The sequence below is a fragment of the Gorilla gorilla genome, chromosome 12 (assembly GCF_029281585.2).
Source record: "Gorilla gorilla gorilla isolate KB3781 chromosome 12, NHGRI_mGorGor1-v2.1_pri, whole genome shotgun sequence".
NCBI classification, from domain to species: domain Eukaryota; kingdom Metazoa; phylum Chordata; class Mammalia; order Primates; family Hominidae; genus Gorilla; species Gorilla gorilla.
In genome coordinates, this window is record NC_073236.2 from 51419766 (window position 1) to 51440290 (window position 20525).

Genomic DNA, 20525 nt, shown 5'->3' on the forward strand with positions numbered 1-20525 from the left:
TTCTTTTTTTGGAGATAGGGTCTCACTCTGTTGCCCAAGCTGGAGCACGGTGGCATGATCATGGCTCACTGCAGCCTTGACCTCCTGGATTTAAGTGATCCTCCTGCCTCAGCCTCCTGAGTAGCTGGGACCACAGGTGTGTGCCACCACTCCTGGCTAATTAAAAAAAACTTTTTTTAGAGATAGGGTCTCACCGTGTTGTTCAGGCTGGTCTTGAACTCTGGGCTCAAGTGATCCCCCCACCTCGGCCTCCCAAAGTGCTGGGATTACAGGTGTGAGCCAACATGTCTGGCCCCTCTTTTTTTTTTTTTTTTTTTTGCGATGGAGTCTCACTCTTTCACCCAGGCTGGAGTGCAATGGCGCAGTCTCGGCGCACTACGACCTCTGCCTCACAGGTTCAAGCTATCCTTGTGCCTCAGCCTCCCGTGTAGCTGGAATTAATAGGTGTGTGCCACCACGCCTGGCTGTTTTTTTTTTTATTATTTTTAGTAGAGACTGGGTTTCACCATGTTGGCCAGGCTGGTCTCGAACTCCTGACCTTAAGTGATCAGCCCACCTTGGCCTCCCAGAGTGTTGGGATTACAGGTGTGAGCCACCACGCCTGTACCTGGCCTATCTTTCATAGGTTATATAAATTCCTTGGTTCCCAGTTTTTGCAGTCTTTTTCAATTCAGTTTAATTAATGGTTAACTGTTCATTCATTATCAAAAAAAGTACAGTGTAATAGATAAGACCATGTTACTATTAGAAGTATGGATATCATCAAATTAAGATTTTTGATTCTAAAATTATTAGGTTCCAAGACCAAAGATTAAATTAATAAAAGGTGAAACTGGACAAAATCTGCTGGAAATGATGGCCTGTGACCGACTGAGCCAATCAGGTAATAGTAATATTAAACTAATTTAATTTAAAAAGAAAAAGGAATTTCTGTTAAGGCATATCTTATGATAAAATCTCCATCTGTCCAGGAGATAATTTGTCAAAATTATTTCTTTTTGCCGTATCAGTTAACAGCAATAGGTATGGAAGAGATGCGAAGAAATAGCACATTCTTTAAAAAAAATGAATATTTGATATTGTTTGTTCCTATGTGGAGAGGATTTCTTAATTCTTTCTTCATCTGGCTGCTAGAGCCTCTATCCTGAATATTTAGTCACTTCCTGAACTAAGTATAATTATTGATTTGCCAACCATTTAACACCAGCTGATTCTAAAAACACTGCTGTGGGGATATAAAGATGAAGAAGATACGGATCTGTCTTAAAGAGCTGAGAGCATAGTGAGGAAGATAGAAGATATATACTTACCTTATATTAGGCTCTTGGAATTTGTGGATTTTTTCCCCCATTTTTGGCTTGGGATGAATCCTAAAGGTCTGTTGCGTATTACCTGTGATTTTGCTAAGATACAAACTTGAAGGTAGTTAGATGGCCATTGAATCAAGCAGTGAACTGAAGAAACATAGTGCTTTCTATAAGGAGCAGTTTTGATATAAAATTGGATGAATTTTGTAAAGAGCAAGATGTAATATTAAATCAAAGTTATTATAAGCTTTGGTGTATAGTTAGGCTGTTGGCCAAAGCTCACATTGCTCTTTTATTCCATAGCCCACTTTTTTTGTGGGAGTTAGGCTTTCAGTCCTTAAAGTGACTTTCTACTTTTTTCCTTTTCTCTTTTCCTTCTACCCTTGCAGGGCTCTCATAAGTGCCTTTGCATGGTGTCACAGTTAGATAAAAATTGCCTGTATTTTTTTTTTTTATGTCTTTGATCTGGGCATCCCAAGGGTGCCTCTGTAAGTGTGCTGAGACACAACTGTGTAGTGGTAACCAAAGCTAATTTCCCAGCAGAATTAACTCAAAGGAGGGTTTTTAAAAAAAGTTCAATTGAAATATAATTTGTATACCACACGCTTCACCCATTTAAAGTGTACAGTTCAGTGGCTTTTAGTATGTTCATAGAGTATTACCATTGTCACCACAGTCAGTTTTAGAAGATTTTCATCACTCCATGAGGAATTCCTTACCTATTAGCAGTTACTCCCCATTTTACCCAAACCTCTCAGCCTTGGCAACCGCTAATCTGTCTCTGTAGGTTTGCCTATTCTGAACATTTTACATAAATGGAATCATATAGTATGTGGTCTTTTGTGACTGGCTTCTTTCATTTAGCAAGGTTTTCAAGGTTCATCTGTGTTATAGCATGTATCAGTACTTTATCCGAGGACTATGATTTTTTGATTGCTTACTGTAAACCTATGGAATAAAAATCTCTGGGAACAAGGCCTGGAAATAATTCTTTTTTTTTTTTTTTTCCTGAGACAGTCTTACTCTGTTGCCCAGGCTGGAGTGCAGTGGCGTGATCTCGGCTCACTGCAAGCTCCGCCTCCCGGGTTCACGCCATTCTCCTCCCTCAGCCTCCCCAGTAGCTGGGACTACAGGCGCCCGCCACCAGGGCCGGCTAATTTTTTTTTTTTTTTTTTGTATTTTTAGTAGAGACGGGGTTTCACTGTGTTAGCCAGGATGGTCTTGATCTCCTGACCTCATTATCCACCCAGCTTGGCCTCCCAAAGTGCTGGGATTACAAGCATGAGCCACCGTGCCCAGCTGGAAATAATTCTTAAAAGGTGTTTAAAGGAGGATTCTGATGAGCCAGGTTTAGAAATCAGTGTATCAGATCAGAGAATAAGAGCTTGTCCCTGTTCTCCTATGGCCACTTAAATCCAGACCTTTTCATCTAAAATGCAAATATGTTTGGCATTTTTCATACACATTCCTGTCTTTTTTCCCCCTTCTGCTGTCTTATGTAGATACTGAGAATATTAAACCTGTACTCTTTTCGTTTGCTACATAAGCACCCGTTTTGTTGTCCAGCTGTATTTTTTGGGTTGGAGGGTTAGGTCTGCAATAATCATGTTATTTCCCGTTTGGGTATACAAATGAGACAACGTGAGCAAATACAATCTGTATTTTTAAAGTGATGGAAATAAATTTTTTTTTCAGGGCACATGTTGCTAAACTTAAGTCGTGGCAAGCAAGATTTCTTAAAAGAGGTTGTTGAAACTTTTGCCAACAAAAGCGGGCAGTCTGCATTATATGATGCTCTGTTTTCTAGTCAGTCACCTAAGGATACATCTTTTCTTGGTAGCGATGATATTGGAAACATTGATGTACAAGAACCAGAGCTTAAAGATTTGGCTAGATACGATGTTGGTAAGTTATATGTTTCAGAGGAAATGGTCTCCGTCTTAATTCTTATAAATTGCCCATAATCTTATTACCCAGAAATAACGACTTAATGTTTTCCTGTATTCCTTTTGTGTGTGGGTTGGGCTGGGGGGAGTTTGAATGTGGTGCTGTGGGGGTGGCATGTATTTTTTGTTGTTGTTGTTGTTTTTGAGACCAAGTTTTGCTCTTGTCGCCCATGCTGGAGTGCAGTGGTGCGATCTCAGCTCACTGTAACCTCTGTGAACCTCCCGGGTTCAAGTAATTCTACTGCCTCAGTCTCCCAAGTAGCGGGATTACAAATGCCCACCACCACGCCCAGCTAATTTTTTGTATTTTTAGTAGAGACGGGGTTTCATCATGTTGGTCAGGCTGGTCTCAAACTCCTGACCTCAGGTGATCCACCTGCCTTGGCCTCCCAAAATGCTGGGATTACAGGTGTGAGCCACCGCGACCAGCCTTGTTGTATTTTGAGACAGGGTCTCGCTGTGTCACCTGGGCTGCAGTGTAGTGGCATGATCGTAGGTCACTGCTGCCTTGAACTTCTGGGCTCAAGGGATTCTCTTGCCTCAGCCTCCTGAGTAGCTGGTACCATAGGCACATGCCACTCGGCCCAGATAATTTTTTTTTTTAATTGGTAGAGACAGGGTCTCCCTTTGTTGCCCAGGCTAGTCTCCAACTCCTAGGCTCAAGTGATCCTCCTGCCTAAGCCCCCCAAAGTGTTGGGATTAGGCCCGGCACAGTGGCTCATATCTGTAATCCCAGCACTTTGGGAGGCCGAGGTGGGCAGATCACCTGAGATCAGGAGTTCGAGACCATCCTGGCCAACAAGGTGAAACCCCGTCTCTACTAAAAATAAAAAATGATCCGGGGGTGGTGGCATGTGCCTGTAGTCCCTACTCAGGAGGCTGAGGCAGGAGAATCACTTCAACCCGGGAGGTGGAGGTTGCAGTGAGCCAAGATCACACTGCTGCACTACAGCCTGGGCGACAGAGCGAGACTTCGTCTCAGAAACAAAAAGTGTTGGAATTATAGTCATGAGCCACTGCATCTGGCCATATTTTTCATCTAAATGGTTATGTATGATTTATCTTGCTTCCTTCATGAATTCTCTCCCATAGTCTCTGTATTAAAACTATAAATATCACTTTTATTGGCAATATAATCTTTTTTGTGAAGTAGTCATAATTTGCTTGCTACTTTCTGTTATTGGGCATCCAAGTTTTCTCAACTTTTCCACTGTTAATAATCATACTCTGATAAAAACTTCAACAAAAAGTGTCTTCATTGCAAGTTATTTCCATAGAGATACCTAAAAACAGAATTACTGAGACAAAGGACATGAACATCTTTAAGTCTTGCAAATTGCCAAAATGACAGAAAGGTTATACCTCTTCATGCTTCCAGACGCGCATAACCTTTTCTTTTCTTTTCTTTTTTTTTGAGACAGAGTCTCACTCTGTCACCCAGGCTGGAGCACAGTGGCGCAATCTCGGCTCACTGCAACTTCCGCCTGCCAGGTTCAAGCAATTGTCTTGCCTCAGCCTCTCAAGTAGCTGGGACTATAGGCACGTGACACCGTGCTCGGCTAATTTTTTGTATTTTTAGTAGAGACGGAGTTTCACCATGCTGGCCAGGCTGGTCTCGAACTCCTGACTGCGCATAACCTTTTCAATAATTGACTTTCTTGTAGAAAAACAGATTTCTTTACTGTACCGATGGATTAATATAGTGGTGTTCCATTGCTTTAATGACTTAAAGGAAAACCCATTGTTTTGGGGTTTCTTATTAGGTTAGGTGTTCTTTATTTGGCTTTTGTCAGTTGATTTTGGTTTATTGAGTTCTAGTCAGTGTCATTTTTTAAGATGGACTTAAACATTCTTCATCACTACTATTTTTATTAAAATTTCTAGAAATAATCAAGTGAGAATGCATTTAATAGGAACATGAGATTTTGCCTAACATAGAATTCCCTCCAGCTTTGATATAGAAAAGCAGTTATATAATTAAGATATATATAATGTGAATTGTTTATGTTGGCAAAACTAATGGCACAAGGAAAAATTTCAAACCCTTAAGCCAATTTTTTTATTTTATTTCAGGTGCTATTCGAGCACATAATGGTAGTCTTCAGCACCTTACTTGGCTTGGCTTACAGTGGAATTCATTGCCTGCTTTACCTGGAATCCGAAAATGGCTAAAACAGCTTTTCCATCATTTGCCCCAGGAAACCTCAAGGCTTGAAACAAATGCACCTGAATCAATATGTATTTTAGACCTTGAAGTAAGCAAAGATTTTAACAAATTAAATATTCTGAATTTTGTTTAATTTTTTTTTCTAACTTAACTTTTCCTTAAATAAAACAGGTATTTCTCCTTGGAGTAGTATATACCAGCCACTTACAATTAAAGGAGAAATGTAATTCTCACCACAGCTCCTATCAGCCGTTATGCCTGCCCCTTCCTGTATGTAAACAGCTTTGTACAGAAAGACAAAAATCTTGGTGGGATGCGGTTTGTACTCTGATTCACAGAAAAGCAGTGTAAGTAGTGAAACAAAAATATTGCTTTCACTTAGTGCGTAGGTTTTACCAGGGATTTAATCCTCATATGAAGATTTAATTTGTCATGTGACCCATTAACATATATGTATGTAAGCGCTGAACTGTGTATTTAGAAAGCAATTTTAGTAAATTGAACTATTTTTTAGACCTGGAAACTCAGCAAAATTGAGACTTCTAGTTCAGCATGAAATAAACACTCTAAGAGCCCAGGAAAAACATGGCCTTCAACCTGCTCTGCTTGTACATTGGGCAAAATGCCTTCAGAAAATGGTGAGTTTTAAAGTATAAGCATTTTTAAAGAACATTACCTTAATTTTTTAAAATCATGAACTTTTTATTGAAAGTTTTTTTGTTCTGAAAACAGCAGCTTGGTCATATTATGACAGATGTGTTTTTTATTGCTGCAGAATAGTTAATGTAGTTAAATATAAGCACTTAGAGGAGCAATGCCTGGCACACAGTGAATGTTACATATTAGCTGAGCTGTTACTGTTATTCCTTAATAATTAAGTTCTGATAATTATTCAGCCTGAAAATTAAAAAAAAAATTAGCACAAGGCTTTGTAGGTAAGACCATTATAGATCTTTCTAAATATTTAAGGTGTGTTTTGTGTCACCATTAGGTGTAGATGGTCAGCCTTTTGAACAAACTGACACTACAGAAGAGGCAGGTTTCAGCTATCTAAAAATGGCAACTGTTAAAAAGTAGTTGGGATTGCTACGTTAGGGTGGTATCATTAGAAGCGTTTAAAAGTTGAGTGTAGAGGCCGGGTGCGGTGGCTCACACCTGTAATCCCAGCACGTTAGGAGGCCAAGGTGGGCAGATCACAAGGTCAGGAGATCGAGATCATTCCTGGCTAACACGGTGAAACCCCGTCTCTACTAAAAATACAAAAAAAACTCCAGTAAAACTACAAAATTAGCCAGACATGGTGGCAGGTGCCTGTAATCCCAGCTACTTGGGAAGCTGAGGCAGGAGAATTGCTTGAACCTGCACGGCAGAGGTTGCAGTGAGTTCACTGGTATTAAGGTGGTTTAGTTATTACAGTATTTGGAAGTTGAACAAATGACTATTGAGGTACCATTTGGTTTTGACTTGAAATTTTAGCCAGTCCTTACAACTTGTAAATGAACTTTAGATCTAATCATGCATGATCCTTAAAGTTGTGTGCTTTTAACTTTCTTTTTTAGGGCAGCGGTCTTAATTCTTTTTATGATCAACAAGAATACATAGGGAGAAGTGTTCATTATTGGAAGAAAGTTTTGCCATTGTTGAAGATAATAAAGAAGAACAATATTCCTGAACCTATTGATCCTCTGTTTAAACATTTTCATAGTGTAGACATTCAGGTAACAGAGTTCCTTTATGAATTTATTGGAGATGGGAATTTCCAGTTTATAAACAAAGACGTGGAGCTATAAACTGCTTAAATTAATTGCCTTGTTATTTAACGGTAATCTTGTTTTCTAAATTCACTAGCTCTCACAGATAAGATGTGACAGAGAAGAATAATGAGATGTTTGTCTCTTAAGATCATATAAAATCTTTGGAAAATCATTTGGGTTTTATATTCTGAGTATAAACAATTTGACTAAAAACTATTCTGTGTGTTTAGGCATCAGAAATTGTTGAATATGAAGAAGACGCACACATAACTTTTGCTATATTGGATGCAGTAAATGGAAATATAGAAGATGCTATGACTGCTTTTGAATCTATAAAAAGTGTTGTTTCTTACTGGAATCTTGCACTGGTAAGTAGATGCAGTACTTGAGCTAAAAGTTTTATTTATTTATTTATTATTTTTTTTAAAAGACGGGGTTTCTCTGTTGGCCAGGCTAGAGTGCAGTGGCACAATCTTGGCTCACTGCAACCTCTGCTTCCCAGGCTCAAGCGATTCTTGTGCCTCAGCTCCCGAGTTGCTGGGATTACAGGCATGAGCCACCATGCGTGGCCAAGCTGAAAGTTTTTTGTTTTAAAAGGCTGATTTCATAAAAGCACTATTTGTATAGATTTTTCACAGGAAGGCAGAAGACATTGCAAATGATGCCCTTTCTCCTGAAGAACAAGAAGAATGCAGAAATTATCTGAGAAAGACCAGGGGCTACCTAATAAAGATTTTAGATGACAGTGATTCAAATCTTTCAGTGGTCAAGAAAGTAAGTATCAGGTTGTTGTATGTATGTTCTTACTGATAACCCACTGGTCAGTGTTTTTGCGTTGGTGTTATATTTTGGTAATTTCAAAAATACTCAGTAATATGTTGTTATTAATGCACAGAAGGGATGTGTGTGTCTAAATGCTTATATTTGCTTTGTCTTAGGTTTGGTGTGTCTTTTTAAACTTGGGAATCTAGGTATATGCTCTTAAAAAGTACTTCTTGGGGAATTAGAAAAGATTTCTAAGATAAGACATTGATTTTGTTCTCTTAGCAGTGTAATCAAAACAAATATTATAACCTCAGGACTAATTCTTAATGAACTTTGCTGAAATTGAAAGTTGTTGCTGACAACTTAGGAGCATTTCTTCTCATCGTCATCAGCCATTATGAACGCCCTTGTTTTCTTGCTGTCAGCTGTTTGAGATTGTCATGATGATGTTAAATTATGTTCAGTCTTCTGAGTGTTTTGTTGATTAATTTGTGTTACTACTCTTTTATTAGGATTTATGTTGTCTGGTGTATTGTAGCATCTGTATTTCTGTCACCATTGAAAATCAGTTAGAAAACATCAGTAACTTATTTTGTTCACTTGGAAAAGCTTTCCAAGTTAACATTCCTCTACAATTATCATGGTTAACAGAAGTAATAGAAAGAGCATGGACTTTAGAATCAGAAGATGTTAGATTGTACAACACTTTTCTGTGTTCATGAAGAAAAAATAGAATAAAAACAAAAAAATAAAAATAATAATACAAAACAACAAAAAAAAGAAAAGATAATTAAAAAACACTTTCACGTGTATTATTATTTAAAGTGTAAAGTGCTTATTAAAGTGACAAAAATGTAAATAAGATAAAATATATCATTTTAGAGTTTTTACTTTTGGAATTTTTTGCAAATGAAAGCCCTTAATTAATGTCTTTTATTTTTAGTTGCCTGTGCCCCTGGAGTCTGTAAAAGAGATGCTTAAGTCAGTCATGGAGGAACTCGAAGCCTATAGTGAAGGAGGTCCTCTCTATAAAAATGGTTCTTTGCGAAATGCAGATTCAGAAATAAAACATTCTACACTGTCTCCTACCAAATATTCACTATCACCAAGTAAAAGTTACAAGGTAAACAGGAAAGAATGGAATCATTTCATTGTGAAATTGTTTCTAAGTGTTTTAAATGCTGTTTTGTTATTTTTATTTTTTTTTTAGTATTCTCCCAAAACACCACCTCAATGGGCAGAAGATCAGAATTCTTTAATGAAAATGATTTGCCAAGAAGTAAAGGCCATTACGGTAAGTCACTTAATTTCTCTAGCTGTACTTTTTATTCCAAGATTCCTTCCCTGGCCACTCTCTCACTTTTTTCTGAAGCTGGTCAAAATGTCCCCTTGCCATCCAAATAGTATGGCAAGGGGACGTTTTGGTCTTTTTTTTTTTTTTTTAAGGCAGGGTCTTGTTGTGCAGGCTGGAGTACAGTGGTATGATCACAGCTTACTGCGGCTTCGACCTCCTAGCTCAAGAGAGCCTCTTGGCTTAGCCTGCCACGAAGCCAGGACTACAGACAGTCACACGCCACCGGGCCCAGCTAATTGTTGTATTTTTTGTAGAGATGGGATTTTGCCATGTTGCCCAGGGTGGCCTTGAACTCCTGGCTCAAACAATCCTCCTGCTTCAGCCTCCCAAAATGCTGGGATTGCAGGTGTGAGCCACTGTGCCCAGCCTACATACCTTGGTCTTGACCCTTTGCCATATTTTGTTTTGTTTTGTTTTGAGATGGAGTCTCACTCTGTTGCCCAGTCTGGAGTGCAATGGTGCGATCTTGGCTCACTGCAACCTCCACCTCCCAGGTTCAAGCGACTCTCCTGCCTCAGCCTCCCGAGTAGCTGGGATTACAGGCACCCGCCACCAGGCCCAGCTAATTTTTGTATTTTTAGTAGACACAGAGTTTCACCATGTTGGCCAGGCTGGTTTTGAACTTCTGACCTCAGGTGATCTGCCCGCCTTGGCCTCCCAAAGTGCTGGGATTACAGGTGTGAACCACCGCACCCAGCCCTTTACTATATTTTTGAAAGTACTTTATATGTCTCTCTTCTCATCTTCCACAAAATTTGAGACCTTCAAAGGTAGAAACTGTTTTATTTAAAATATAAGAGTTCTTGACACAGAGAAGGTTCCCGAGTGATTGAACTGCTATAATGTACTAATCATACTCTGGTCTTTGAGTTCATTCTCAGATTAGCTGTGGATTACATGTGTTTCAAATGTATAGCTAGGAATTGAAAAGTGGTCTGAGCTTCAAAAAGTCTTACTATATTTTAATACTTCCATATGAATTTGACTTCATTATGTAAGGAAATAGTTATGTATATATATCTTATTTTAACAATAGGGTTCAAAGGAGCTTGACTTTTTTGGAATTGGAAATAAAAGTAGGTTCTTCCATGTTTATCAGGCAAGAACTAAATTATACTGCTAAAGTTACATCAAGGATATGCTGATGTGTGGCGATTATTACAGTGTGATCAGCGGTATTTGCAAATTAAGAGAATACTATTTGGTGGGGAAGACATTTTTGAATTTGCACAAAAATCTTGAATGTTAATTCTGTGTAGTCATGGCCTATGACAATTACATACAATTTTGACTTAACATACAGGTTTCAGGCTCCCAACATTGTATTCTGTGGAAGCATAGTGGAGCACTAGTCCATGAGCTTGAAAAGCTTGGTACTAGTACTGACTCTGCCATTAATTAATGATCTTGGGCCAGTCACTTCCTTTGTGACTGTTTGGCTTCTTATCTTTAAAATGAGAGAATTATTGAAGCCAGTTCTCATCACACTGAATGTTAAAAATTACAGTTATAGCAGTGATTGCAAATTCAAAGCTCTGGTGCGGATACCAACAGTGACCATAAAGTTTTCTAGGTGATTCCACTAGTTTCTTATTTCTTGGATGTGTATGTGTAGCATCTGGACTAGGCACTGTAGATGGATGAGTGGGGGAAATTTTATTTAGCTTGAAAGTTGAGATAGTTTTGGACCTCATGGTTAGGTCTTTCTGGGAAATTTTTATTTGAAACACTTGTAGAAAAAGAAAGCAGACATGCTAGATCTGTCCCTGACCTCACTTGTTAGAACTGGTCGGATTCCTGGGCTGATACAGAGAAGTTTGAAACTTTTCACAATTTACCTGTTTTCTAATACCACTACAATTTCTTTGGAAAAAGAATTTCCTGTTAAGTGTCTGTTTTGTAAGGGGACATTTTGTAGGTTCTAGGGTTGGGTATGGTGCTGTCATTTAGTTTTTTTCAGCAGAGATCAGGTAGCCACATAACTACACTAGACGGCATTGTATCTATCTGCCATCTTGTCAAGGCAGCAGAGTTGTGTTAAGAAAACATTTTTGGAGTCAGATGTGGTTCAAATTCCAGCTGTTATTCCCTGCATCCCTTTCTCTCATTTTAAGATAGGAGCTAATATTGTTTACCTAACAGTGTAGATAGTATAAAAATTAAGAGTTTAAGTGCATTGGACGTATTATTATATACATAATAAATTATCTGCAGCTACTGCTTTTTTCCCTTTCCTGGTGGAGCATTTGAACATCACCTGGAGAATTAGTTGTATTTTGTTTCAGCATGGGGTTAAGTGAAAAGCTAATTTGGGGAGGTGATTTGGCATGTCAGGTAGTCCAGATTGCAGTGTAGAAAGAACACACTGAAAGGATGGTCAGTGTAATGTTAGAGGACTGTGAAAGTTGGGGAAAGAAGTTTAGTTTGTAGGTACTTGTTTTTTTGAGCAGGGAATTGTCTTGGCTGGAGGTGAACGTCAGAAAGGTTAATGTAGGCAAGTGTAGAATGGAAATGAAGGTGTGATCATGTAGGAGGTTATTTGTTTCGGTGAGAGAGTTAATGAATTAGGTTTTGTATTAACGAATGAAAATGGGAGCAGATAAATTTTTAACAATTTAAGAATCATATTTTAAAATCAGCACCAGGTACCTAGAACTCATTGGCAAATAGAAACTTTCAAAAGAGATAATCAGGTCCGGGCGTGGTGGGTCACACCTATAATCCCAGCACTTTGGGAGGCTGAGGTGGTGGATCACTTGAGGTCAGGAGTTCAAGACTAGCCTGGCAAACATGGTGAAACCCCATCTCTACTATTATACAAAAAATTAGCCGGGCGTGCTGGCTGACGCCTGTAATCCTAGCTACTTGGGAGGCTGAGGTGGGAGAATTGCTTGAGCCCAGGAGGTGGAGGTTGCGGTGAGCCAAGATTGTTCTATTGCACTCCAGCCTGGATGACAGATCGAGACACCATCTCAAAAAAGAAAAAAAGAAAAAATCAGTTATTTAAATTTAAAAGAGTAAGTTTCCCCAGCACTGTTTCTGGCATGATATAATTAAATGTTTAAAATTATTTGATTTTTTTTTTCTTCCAATAGAAAGAAATGCAGGAGTTGAAACTAAATAGCAGTAAGTCAGCATCCCGTCATCGTTGGCCCACAGAGAATTATGGACCAGACTCTGTGCCTGATGGATATCAGGGGTCACAGACATTTCATGGGGCTCCACTAACAGGTGAGCTGGCAAGTGGATAATCGCATATTTTAGTAAAACTACTTTACTTCCCTCTTTTAAGTAGATAACGTGTGAAATCACGTTGTTTATATATGTTTGTTAATATACATGTCAACGTCTGTTTATATGTGACTTCAAAAGCTGTATTTGGTGTTACGGAGATTTTTATAATCCCAAGCAGAAAAAACGAGCCGTATGTGATCACGTGTATATAAAGGCTTAAAGAACACTTAATCCACACCTCAGATGAGCTGAGATGAGATTATTCCTTAAATTGAAAAATGTTATTGAATAGAGTTATGCACTAAGAAATGCTTAATTAAGAACCTACACCTCTGGGGAATTATTTTGATGATAATGATGAGAGGCAGGACGTTATATAGGAAATCTTACTTAATTTGAAATATTATGGTTATATAAAGAAAGAAAAGGAGTTTGGACCTGAATCATACTGGGTTTTTAAGTTCTGCTCTATCACTTACTATAATAGCTGTGTAAGTTAACCTGTCTGAAATGTGGAGATAATACTTGCCTTACATAATTACTATGAGCATTTGTGTATGTGCAGGTGGGCGTGGGTGTGTATCAGACATTTATTAGAGTATACAGTAAACAGTTAATGAACTAAGGTTACTAATAGTGTTTACTGTGGGTTGGCTATGTGCAAAAGTGCTTTGTGAATGTAATTTTATTTAATTACAGTAACTTAGAATGGCCGGTACCATTATTAATCCCTTTTTTATAAATAAGGAAATGGATAAAGAAAGGTTAGGTAACTTACTCATTATTATACAGCTAGTTATTGATAGAGCCGAGATTCACACTCCAGTGGTGTAACTCCAAAGCACTTGCCAGTATAATACATTGCTCCCAGGCAGCCAGAAATAACAAAATTGTTCCTTTTATGTACAACAGACTTCTGAAATGGTAGTAGTAGTGCCCTTTTTTTTTTTCTCTTTTTAGCCCAGGAAAGATTTAGAATAAAATCTAGTTTAGATGAGCACATTTGTGTGATGGTTCATATAGTTAAGGCAACTCCACTAGCCTTTTGTGATAGTATCTTCTCAACACAAGCAAAATAACAGAAAATCTTTGTGAAGTCAAGCTTATTAAATGTCGTTAAGTCATAGATAAGTATATGAAATGTCTAACATTCAAACCTTGTTTTCCTAAAACCTTACACATCATATAGGTCCTTGTAAGAGGATAAACAAACCGGCTAGCCTTTCCTGGGGCTTTTTTAGTGACGTGTGCAGTCAGTTATTTGGTGCCTTGTGGGTCATGATTTCCATTTCTTCTGTGTACAGGCATAAAAGGTCTTCTGTTCTTTTATACAAGCATGTAAATCCAACATTCTCATTGTCTCATTTTATTCTTGCAATGACCCTGTGAAATGTGTAGAAGCAGCACATCCTCATTTTACAATTGAGAAACATGGAGACTCCAAATGGATTATTTACAGGTTCACAAAACAGCTTTGTGGCACTGAAAGGGCGAGAGCCAAGATCTCCTGATTTCTGTTCCTGTGTTCATAGATTCTTTTTCCTTAATGAAAGTAAACATATATCAAGATGGTCCTTGTTTTTTTAAAATAAGATGATTAAAATTAAAGATTAATGAGCTCATAGGAGATACTCAGAAGTACTGAACAGGGTGAAGAAAACTAAAAACTAACCACCTTATTAACATTTCTTATATTTGAGAGCATTTCCTTCTGGTTCTTTCTCTGTACATATAGTATTTTTTATGAGATTGTTACCATGTTACTATGTTGTGTGTAGATGAGCTAGCCTGTTTTTTAAATGTTACTTTAGTTCTGAGCATTTTTAAACTTAAATGTTTTTTGAATATTAATGAGTTCATGGTATCCCATCACATGGAAGTACTGTACATTCTGTCGCTTTATTTATGTTGTTTCTGGTTTATGCCATTACAAATTCTTGGACACTGTCCTAGTTTTGTAGGGTATTCAAAATATTCAGTTTATGCTCTTACCACTAGTATCTGATAGTGCCATTTTTGCACTTTTGCTAATGCTGACTTACTAGTTTATAAAATCCTTTGCCAATTTGTAGGAACAAAAGTGATATCAATTTTTAAGTTTTTTTAATACTAGTCATGCTCAACAATTCATGCAAATGGCAGTTGGTAGTTTTGCCATCTTCAGCGTGGGTACCTTCCAGTTGTTTGGTTTCTTGGTAAAACTCACACAAAACAGATGGAGAAGAGTTTTTGTATATCAACATGAATGTTAATGTGATTTTTTTAAAGCCAACGAACACATTTGTGTTCCTTGTGAGATCCTGTGCATGAATTTGTCCGGTAATTTTTTTGACCTGAACATTCTCATAATAGCTTCAATTTGCAAAATGCAACCTCGTCATTTTGTGGATTTTCACGGCTCACTTCAAAAACATGTTCCTTGAGGCCTATTATATTTCTTTCCTAAATTGTCTATTCATACGGTGCTTTAAAAAATTAGATTACTTTTAGTAGATTTATTAGAGCCGCACAGTTTAGAGTCAGTAGTCAATTAAAGTCCCTACTTAAACTTCAGACTAAGATTTTTTTTAATTTAATATTTTATTTTTTCTTTTTGCTTTCATGCAGACAGACATCTTGCAAGACTTTAAGATTCTTGGGCCATTTCTGTCAGGTTGTTCTGTGTTCTGTGCCTGCTTCCCCCCCATAGTAATTTCAAAATAGCTATCCTCACCTCTGTAAGGTTTCCAAAATCAAACTTGGGCTTCTGGCTAGCCTTTTCTAGGTCTTGATTTTTCAGTGCTTTCCAGAGGCAATTGTTTGGAACCTCTTGGCACAGTTTCTGTTTCTTCTTCCATGTACAGGCATAAAAGGTCTTTTGGTTGTTTTCTGGTAAAACTATCATAAAACAGTTCAAGCAAATGACTATTGGTAGTTTTGTCATTAACATGGGTGCCTTCTAGTCGTTTTGTTTCCTGGTAAAACACACCAAACAGAGGGAGCAGACAGTTTGTACATCTGCATGAGTGTTGATGTGCTTTTTATTTTAAGCCAGGGAAAACATTTTATGTTATTTATGACATCCTTTCCATGAATTTGTCAGGTGATTTTTGAGCTGAACATTCTCAGTAATAGCTTTAGTTTACAAAATACAACCTAGTCTTTCTGCAGATTTTCTAGGCCCACTTCAAATGCATTGACCATCAGATGGCATCTTGGTTCCTTACGTCCTTTCTGTGACTGAATGTCCATAATTCCACATCATACTGATCTTTCTTAGAAAAGGCAACAGTTACTTTCTTCTTTATTCCTTTTTAAATGCTTGTGAGGTAGTTCTTGTTGATCACAGCGATGCTATTCTCTTATTCTTCATGTCATATTTAGCAGTTTTTTTCTAGTTTGTCATTTGATAATCTTGATTGGTGTATTTTGATGTACAGAAATTTAAAATTTATGTAGTTAAATCTTTCTTTAATTTCTATTGGTTTTGTATTTATAGCTCTTGCCTAGATAGTCTTAACTGTAGTATAGACTTTAACAGTGTTTTCTTTCTTTTCTTTTTTTTTTTTAGTTGCAACTACTGGCCCTTCAGTATATTATAGTCAGTCACCAGCATATAATTCCCAGTATCTTCTCAGACCAGCAGCTAATGTTACTCCCACAAAGGTAACAAAGGAATAATTTATACATTTATAATTATTTTCTTTTTAAATTGTTTAGGGTTCCTTCAAATAAATTCAAGAGAGCAGTTCACTATTAAAACTTTTATGTCCCTTAAAATGTAGATATTTTAAATTTATCTCCAAATACAGAAATTATCCTTCTTAGTCACCTTATTTTTGTGTTAATAAGTGTGAATATTTAGAATATTTTAAAAATGGGAGTGGTGGTGGTGGATCCTTCATCATTCTGTTTTAACAGAAATAGAACTGTAATGCCCTTGCTGACCCACTATGTGGTAAGTACTTTCAGGCCTGATACAGCTGTATATATAACAATTGATTGAAGACTCAATATTACAGTGGTAGTTGAATGTGACAGCTTTGAGGACAGAGTGTTGGGGTGCATTTAGACCCTTGTTCTTCTGCTTATTTTGACCACAGGCAAGTTTCTTAACCTCTCAATGCATCAGTTGCCTCATATGTAAAATGAGGATAATAATAATACCTTAATTCATAGGGTTTTTGAGGATATTAAAATGAGATAATAATGTAAAGTGCTTAGAACAGTGCCCAGCTGGCACATTAATAAATGCTCAATAAATGTTATCATCATCATCATCATCATTATTGTTAACATCATTTGATAAATTGTTTAGGAATGAAGAAGGTATTTATTTTATGACTATTTTGGGCATGTGGATCAAGAAAATTCACCTTCATTTACATTTCAGGGTTCTCCTAATACAGAATTTAAGTCAACCAAAGAAGGATTTTCCATCCCTGTGTCTGCTGATGGATTTAAATTTGGCATTTCGGAACCAGGAAATCAAGAAAAGAAAAGTGAAAAGCCTCTTGAAAATGATACTGGCTTCCAGGCTCAGGATATTGGTGGCCAGAAGAATGGCCGTGGTGTGATTTTTGGCCAAACAAGTAGCACTTTTACATTTGCAGATCTTGCAAAATCAACTTCAGGAGAAGGATTTCAGTTTGGCAAAAAAGACCCCAATTTCAAGGGATTTTCAGGTGCTGGAGAAAAATTAGTCTCATCACAATACGGTAAAATGGCCAATAAAGCAAACACTTCTGGTGACTTTGAGAAAGATGATGATGCCTATAAGACTGAGGACAGCGATGACATCCATTTTGAACCAGTAGTTCAAATGCCTGAAAAAGTAGAACTTGTAACAGGAGAAGAAGATGGAAAAGTTCTGTATTCACAGGGGGTAAAACTATTTAGATTTGATGCTGAGATAAGTCAGTGGAAAGAAAGGGGCTTGGGGAACTTAAAAATTCTCAAAAATGAGGTCAATGGCAAACCAAGAATGCTGATGCGAAGAGACCGAGTACTAAAAGTGTGTGCTAATCATTGGATAACGACTACAATGAACCTGAAGCCTCTCTCTGGATCAGATAGAGCGTGGATATGGTCAGCCAGTGATTTCTCTGATGGTGATGCCAAACTAGAGCACTTGGCAGCAAAATTTAAAACCCCAGAGCTGGCTGAAGAATTCAAGCATAAATTTGAGGAATGCCAGCGGCTTCTGTTAGACATACCACTTCAAACTCCCCATAAACTTGTAGATACTGGCAGAGCTGCCAAGTTAATACAGAGAGCTGAAGAAATGAAGAGTGGACTGAAAGATTTCAAAACATTTTTGACAAATGATCAAACAAAAGTCACTGAGGAAGAAAATAAGGGTTCAGGTACAGGTGCAGCTGGTGCCTCAGACACAACAATAAAACCCAATCCTGAAAACACTGGGCCCACATTAGAATGGGATAACTATGATTTAAGGAAAGATGCTTTGGATGATAGTGTTAGAAGTGGCTCAGTACATGATTCTCCATTGGCAAGTAGCCCTGTGAGAAAAAATATTTTCCGCTTTGGTGAGTCAACAACAGGATTTAACTCCAGTTTTAAATCTGCTTTGAGTCTATCTAAGTCTCCTGCCAAGTTGAATCAGAGTGGGACTTCATTTGGCACTGATGAAGAATCTGATGTTACTCAAGAAGAAGAGAGAGATGGACAGTACTTTGAACCTGTTGTTCGTTTACCTGATCTAGTTGAGATATCCAGTGGTGAGGAAAATGAACAAGTTGTTTTTAGTCACAGGGCAGAACTTTACAGATACGATAAAGATGTTGGTCAATGGAAAGAAAGGGGCATTGGTGATATAAAGATTTTACAGAATTATGATAATAAGCAAGTTCATATAGTGATGAGAAGGGACCAAGTATTAAAACTTTGTGCCAATCACAGAATAACTCCAGACATGACTTTGCAAAATATGAAAGGGACAGGAAGAGTATGGATGTGGACTGCATGTGATTTTGCAGATGGAGAAAGAAAAGTAGAGCATTTAGCTGTTCGTTTTAAACTACAGGATGTTGCAGACACGTTTAAGAAAATTTTTGATGAAGCAAAAACAGCCCAGGAAAAAGATTCTTTGATAACACCTCATGTTTCTCAGTCAAGCACTCCCAGAGAGTCACCATGTGGCAAAATTGCTGTAGCTGTATTAGAAGAAACCACAAGAGAGAGGACAGATGTTACTCAGGGTGATGATGTAGCAGATGCAACTTCAGAAGTTGAAGTGTCTAGCACATCTGAAACAACAACAAAAGCAGTGGTTTCTCCTCCAAAGTTTGTATTTGGTTCAGAGTCTGTTAAAAGCATTTTTAGTAGTGAAAAATCAAAACCATTTGCATTTGGCAACAGTTCTGCCACTGGGTCTTTGTTTGGATTTAGTTTTAATGCACCTTTGAAAACTAACAATAGTGAAACTAGTTCAGTAGCCCAGAGTGGATCTGAAAGCACAGTGGAACCTGACAAATGTGAACTGTCAAAGAACTCTGATATCGAACAGTCTTCAGAGCGCAAAGTCAAAAATCTCTTTGCTTCCTTTCCAACGGAAGAATCTTCCATCAACTACACATTTAAAACACCAGAAAAGGGTAAGTACTTTGTTGTTAAAGTTAAGCACAATTTTTCTTTCTTTTAATGTTTAGCTTGATGCAGACTCTTTGTGGGATACTAATGTTGGGATATAAACGATGCTTTGTGAACACCCCCAAAATATTTGAGCAATTTTTTTTCTCCCTTAATAAGTTCACGGTGAGGTTTCAAAGAGCAAGAGAACTTAGTTAAAGACATTTCAGTAACTGGAAGATACTTCTATCATGCTAGGGCAGAGCAAAAGAACTCGGTACAGTATACGGACTCATGCTTGAATCATGCGCATTAACGTGAGTCTTTTTTTAAAGTGTTCATTTTCATTTGTTCAGTTTCTTTTGTCACTCAGAAAACATGATATTGAGGCTGGGCACGGTGGCTCACTCCTAGAATGCCAGCACTTTGGGAGGTTGAGGTGGGCAGATCACTTGAGCTCAGGAGTTCGAGACCAGCCTGGTCAACATGGTGAAACGCTGTTTCTACTGAAAATACAAAAATGAGCCGGGCGTGGTGGTGCGTGCGTATAATTAGCAGCTACTCAGGAGGTTGAGGCAGGAGGATCACTTGAGCACAGGAGATGGAGGTAGCAGTGAGCTGAAATCATGTCACTGCACTCTAGCCTGACTGAGTGACTGCGTGAGACTTTGTCTCCAAAACAAAAAAAAAAAACAAACAAACATGGTACTGAGATGTTCTCATTTTATATGTTATATGTCAGTCTTGCTCATGTATTAAATGAGCAAAGAATGAAACTACAGGGATAAATGAATATGTAAGACAGTCAGATTGGTGGTATAAATTGAGGGATTCTGGCTTTTTATGTTTTAAAAGCATATTCATTTTGTTTCCTAAAATGTTAAAAAATGAAATATTCTTTATTTTCTAGGATTTAATTTTAGCCTTTTTAAATCTAATCCCATGGCCTTTTGGACTAGCATCCCTTCCTCACAGCCTGAGAGCAAAGGTATAGAACTAGCATTCTCAGTATGAGATAACAGCAGTTTTTAGCAGCTGGTAGCCCTTAGCAAAGTATTAATAACTGTGGCTGTATGAAATTAAGTACTTACCACTACAACATGCATGTTAAAGAATGCCAGTTTAAGCAAAGTACCTTTTGACTGGTGGCATGACACCCTTGTTGGTTTGCTTTTTAAAATGTACTGGGATGCTGATTTGTAATGTACTTCATTGCTCTGCTATTTCAGATCTGCTCAATGAAGACCTATGTTTTATCTAATGTTTATGTTTAGCCACTAACGTCTGCCAGTATTCACATGTAGTGGCAACGGCATGTATACAATATGGAAGAGTGTCCCTGTAGGGCTGTTCTTTTGTGCATGGTTTAGAAAAATGTTGTATTTGAAACTGGACCCCATTTTTAATAGCCAGCATTCTACAGCTTGC

The 20525-nt window shown here is 37.8% G+C and overlaps 1 protein-coding gene across 3 annotated transcripts in view; it reads left to right on the top strand.

Annotated features, from left to right (window-relative positions):
* The window catches only part of LOC129531667 (ranBP2-like and GRIP domain-containing protein 4), a 63078-nt gene that overhangs the window by 24312 nt on the left and 18241 nt on the right, over positions 1–20525 (top strand). For all 3 annotated transcript variants that reach the window (XM_055378238.2, XM_063695715.1, XM_055378239.2), the window contains exons 8-20: positions 796–883; positions 3003–3212; positions 5327–5508; positions 5592–5767; positions 5935–6058; positions 6980–7138; positions 7405–7542; positions 7802–7948; positions 8883–9062; positions 9150–9233; positions 12389–12524; positions 16078–16172; positions 16900–19123. In XM_055378238.2, the coding sequence (XP_055234213.2) occupies positions 796–883; positions 3003–3212; positions 5327–5508; positions 5592–5767; positions 5935–6058; positions 6980–7138; positions 7405–7542; positions 7802–7948; positions 8883–9062; positions 9150–9233; positions 12389–12524; positions 16078–16172; positions 16900–19123 (3943 nt within the window). The remainder of the gene's footprint in view (positions 1–795; positions 884–3002; positions 3213–5326; positions 5509–5591; positions 5768–5934; positions 6059–6979; positions 7139–7404; positions 7543–7801; positions 7949–8882; positions 9063–9149; positions 9234–12388; positions 12525–16077; positions 16173–16899; positions 19124–20525) is intronic.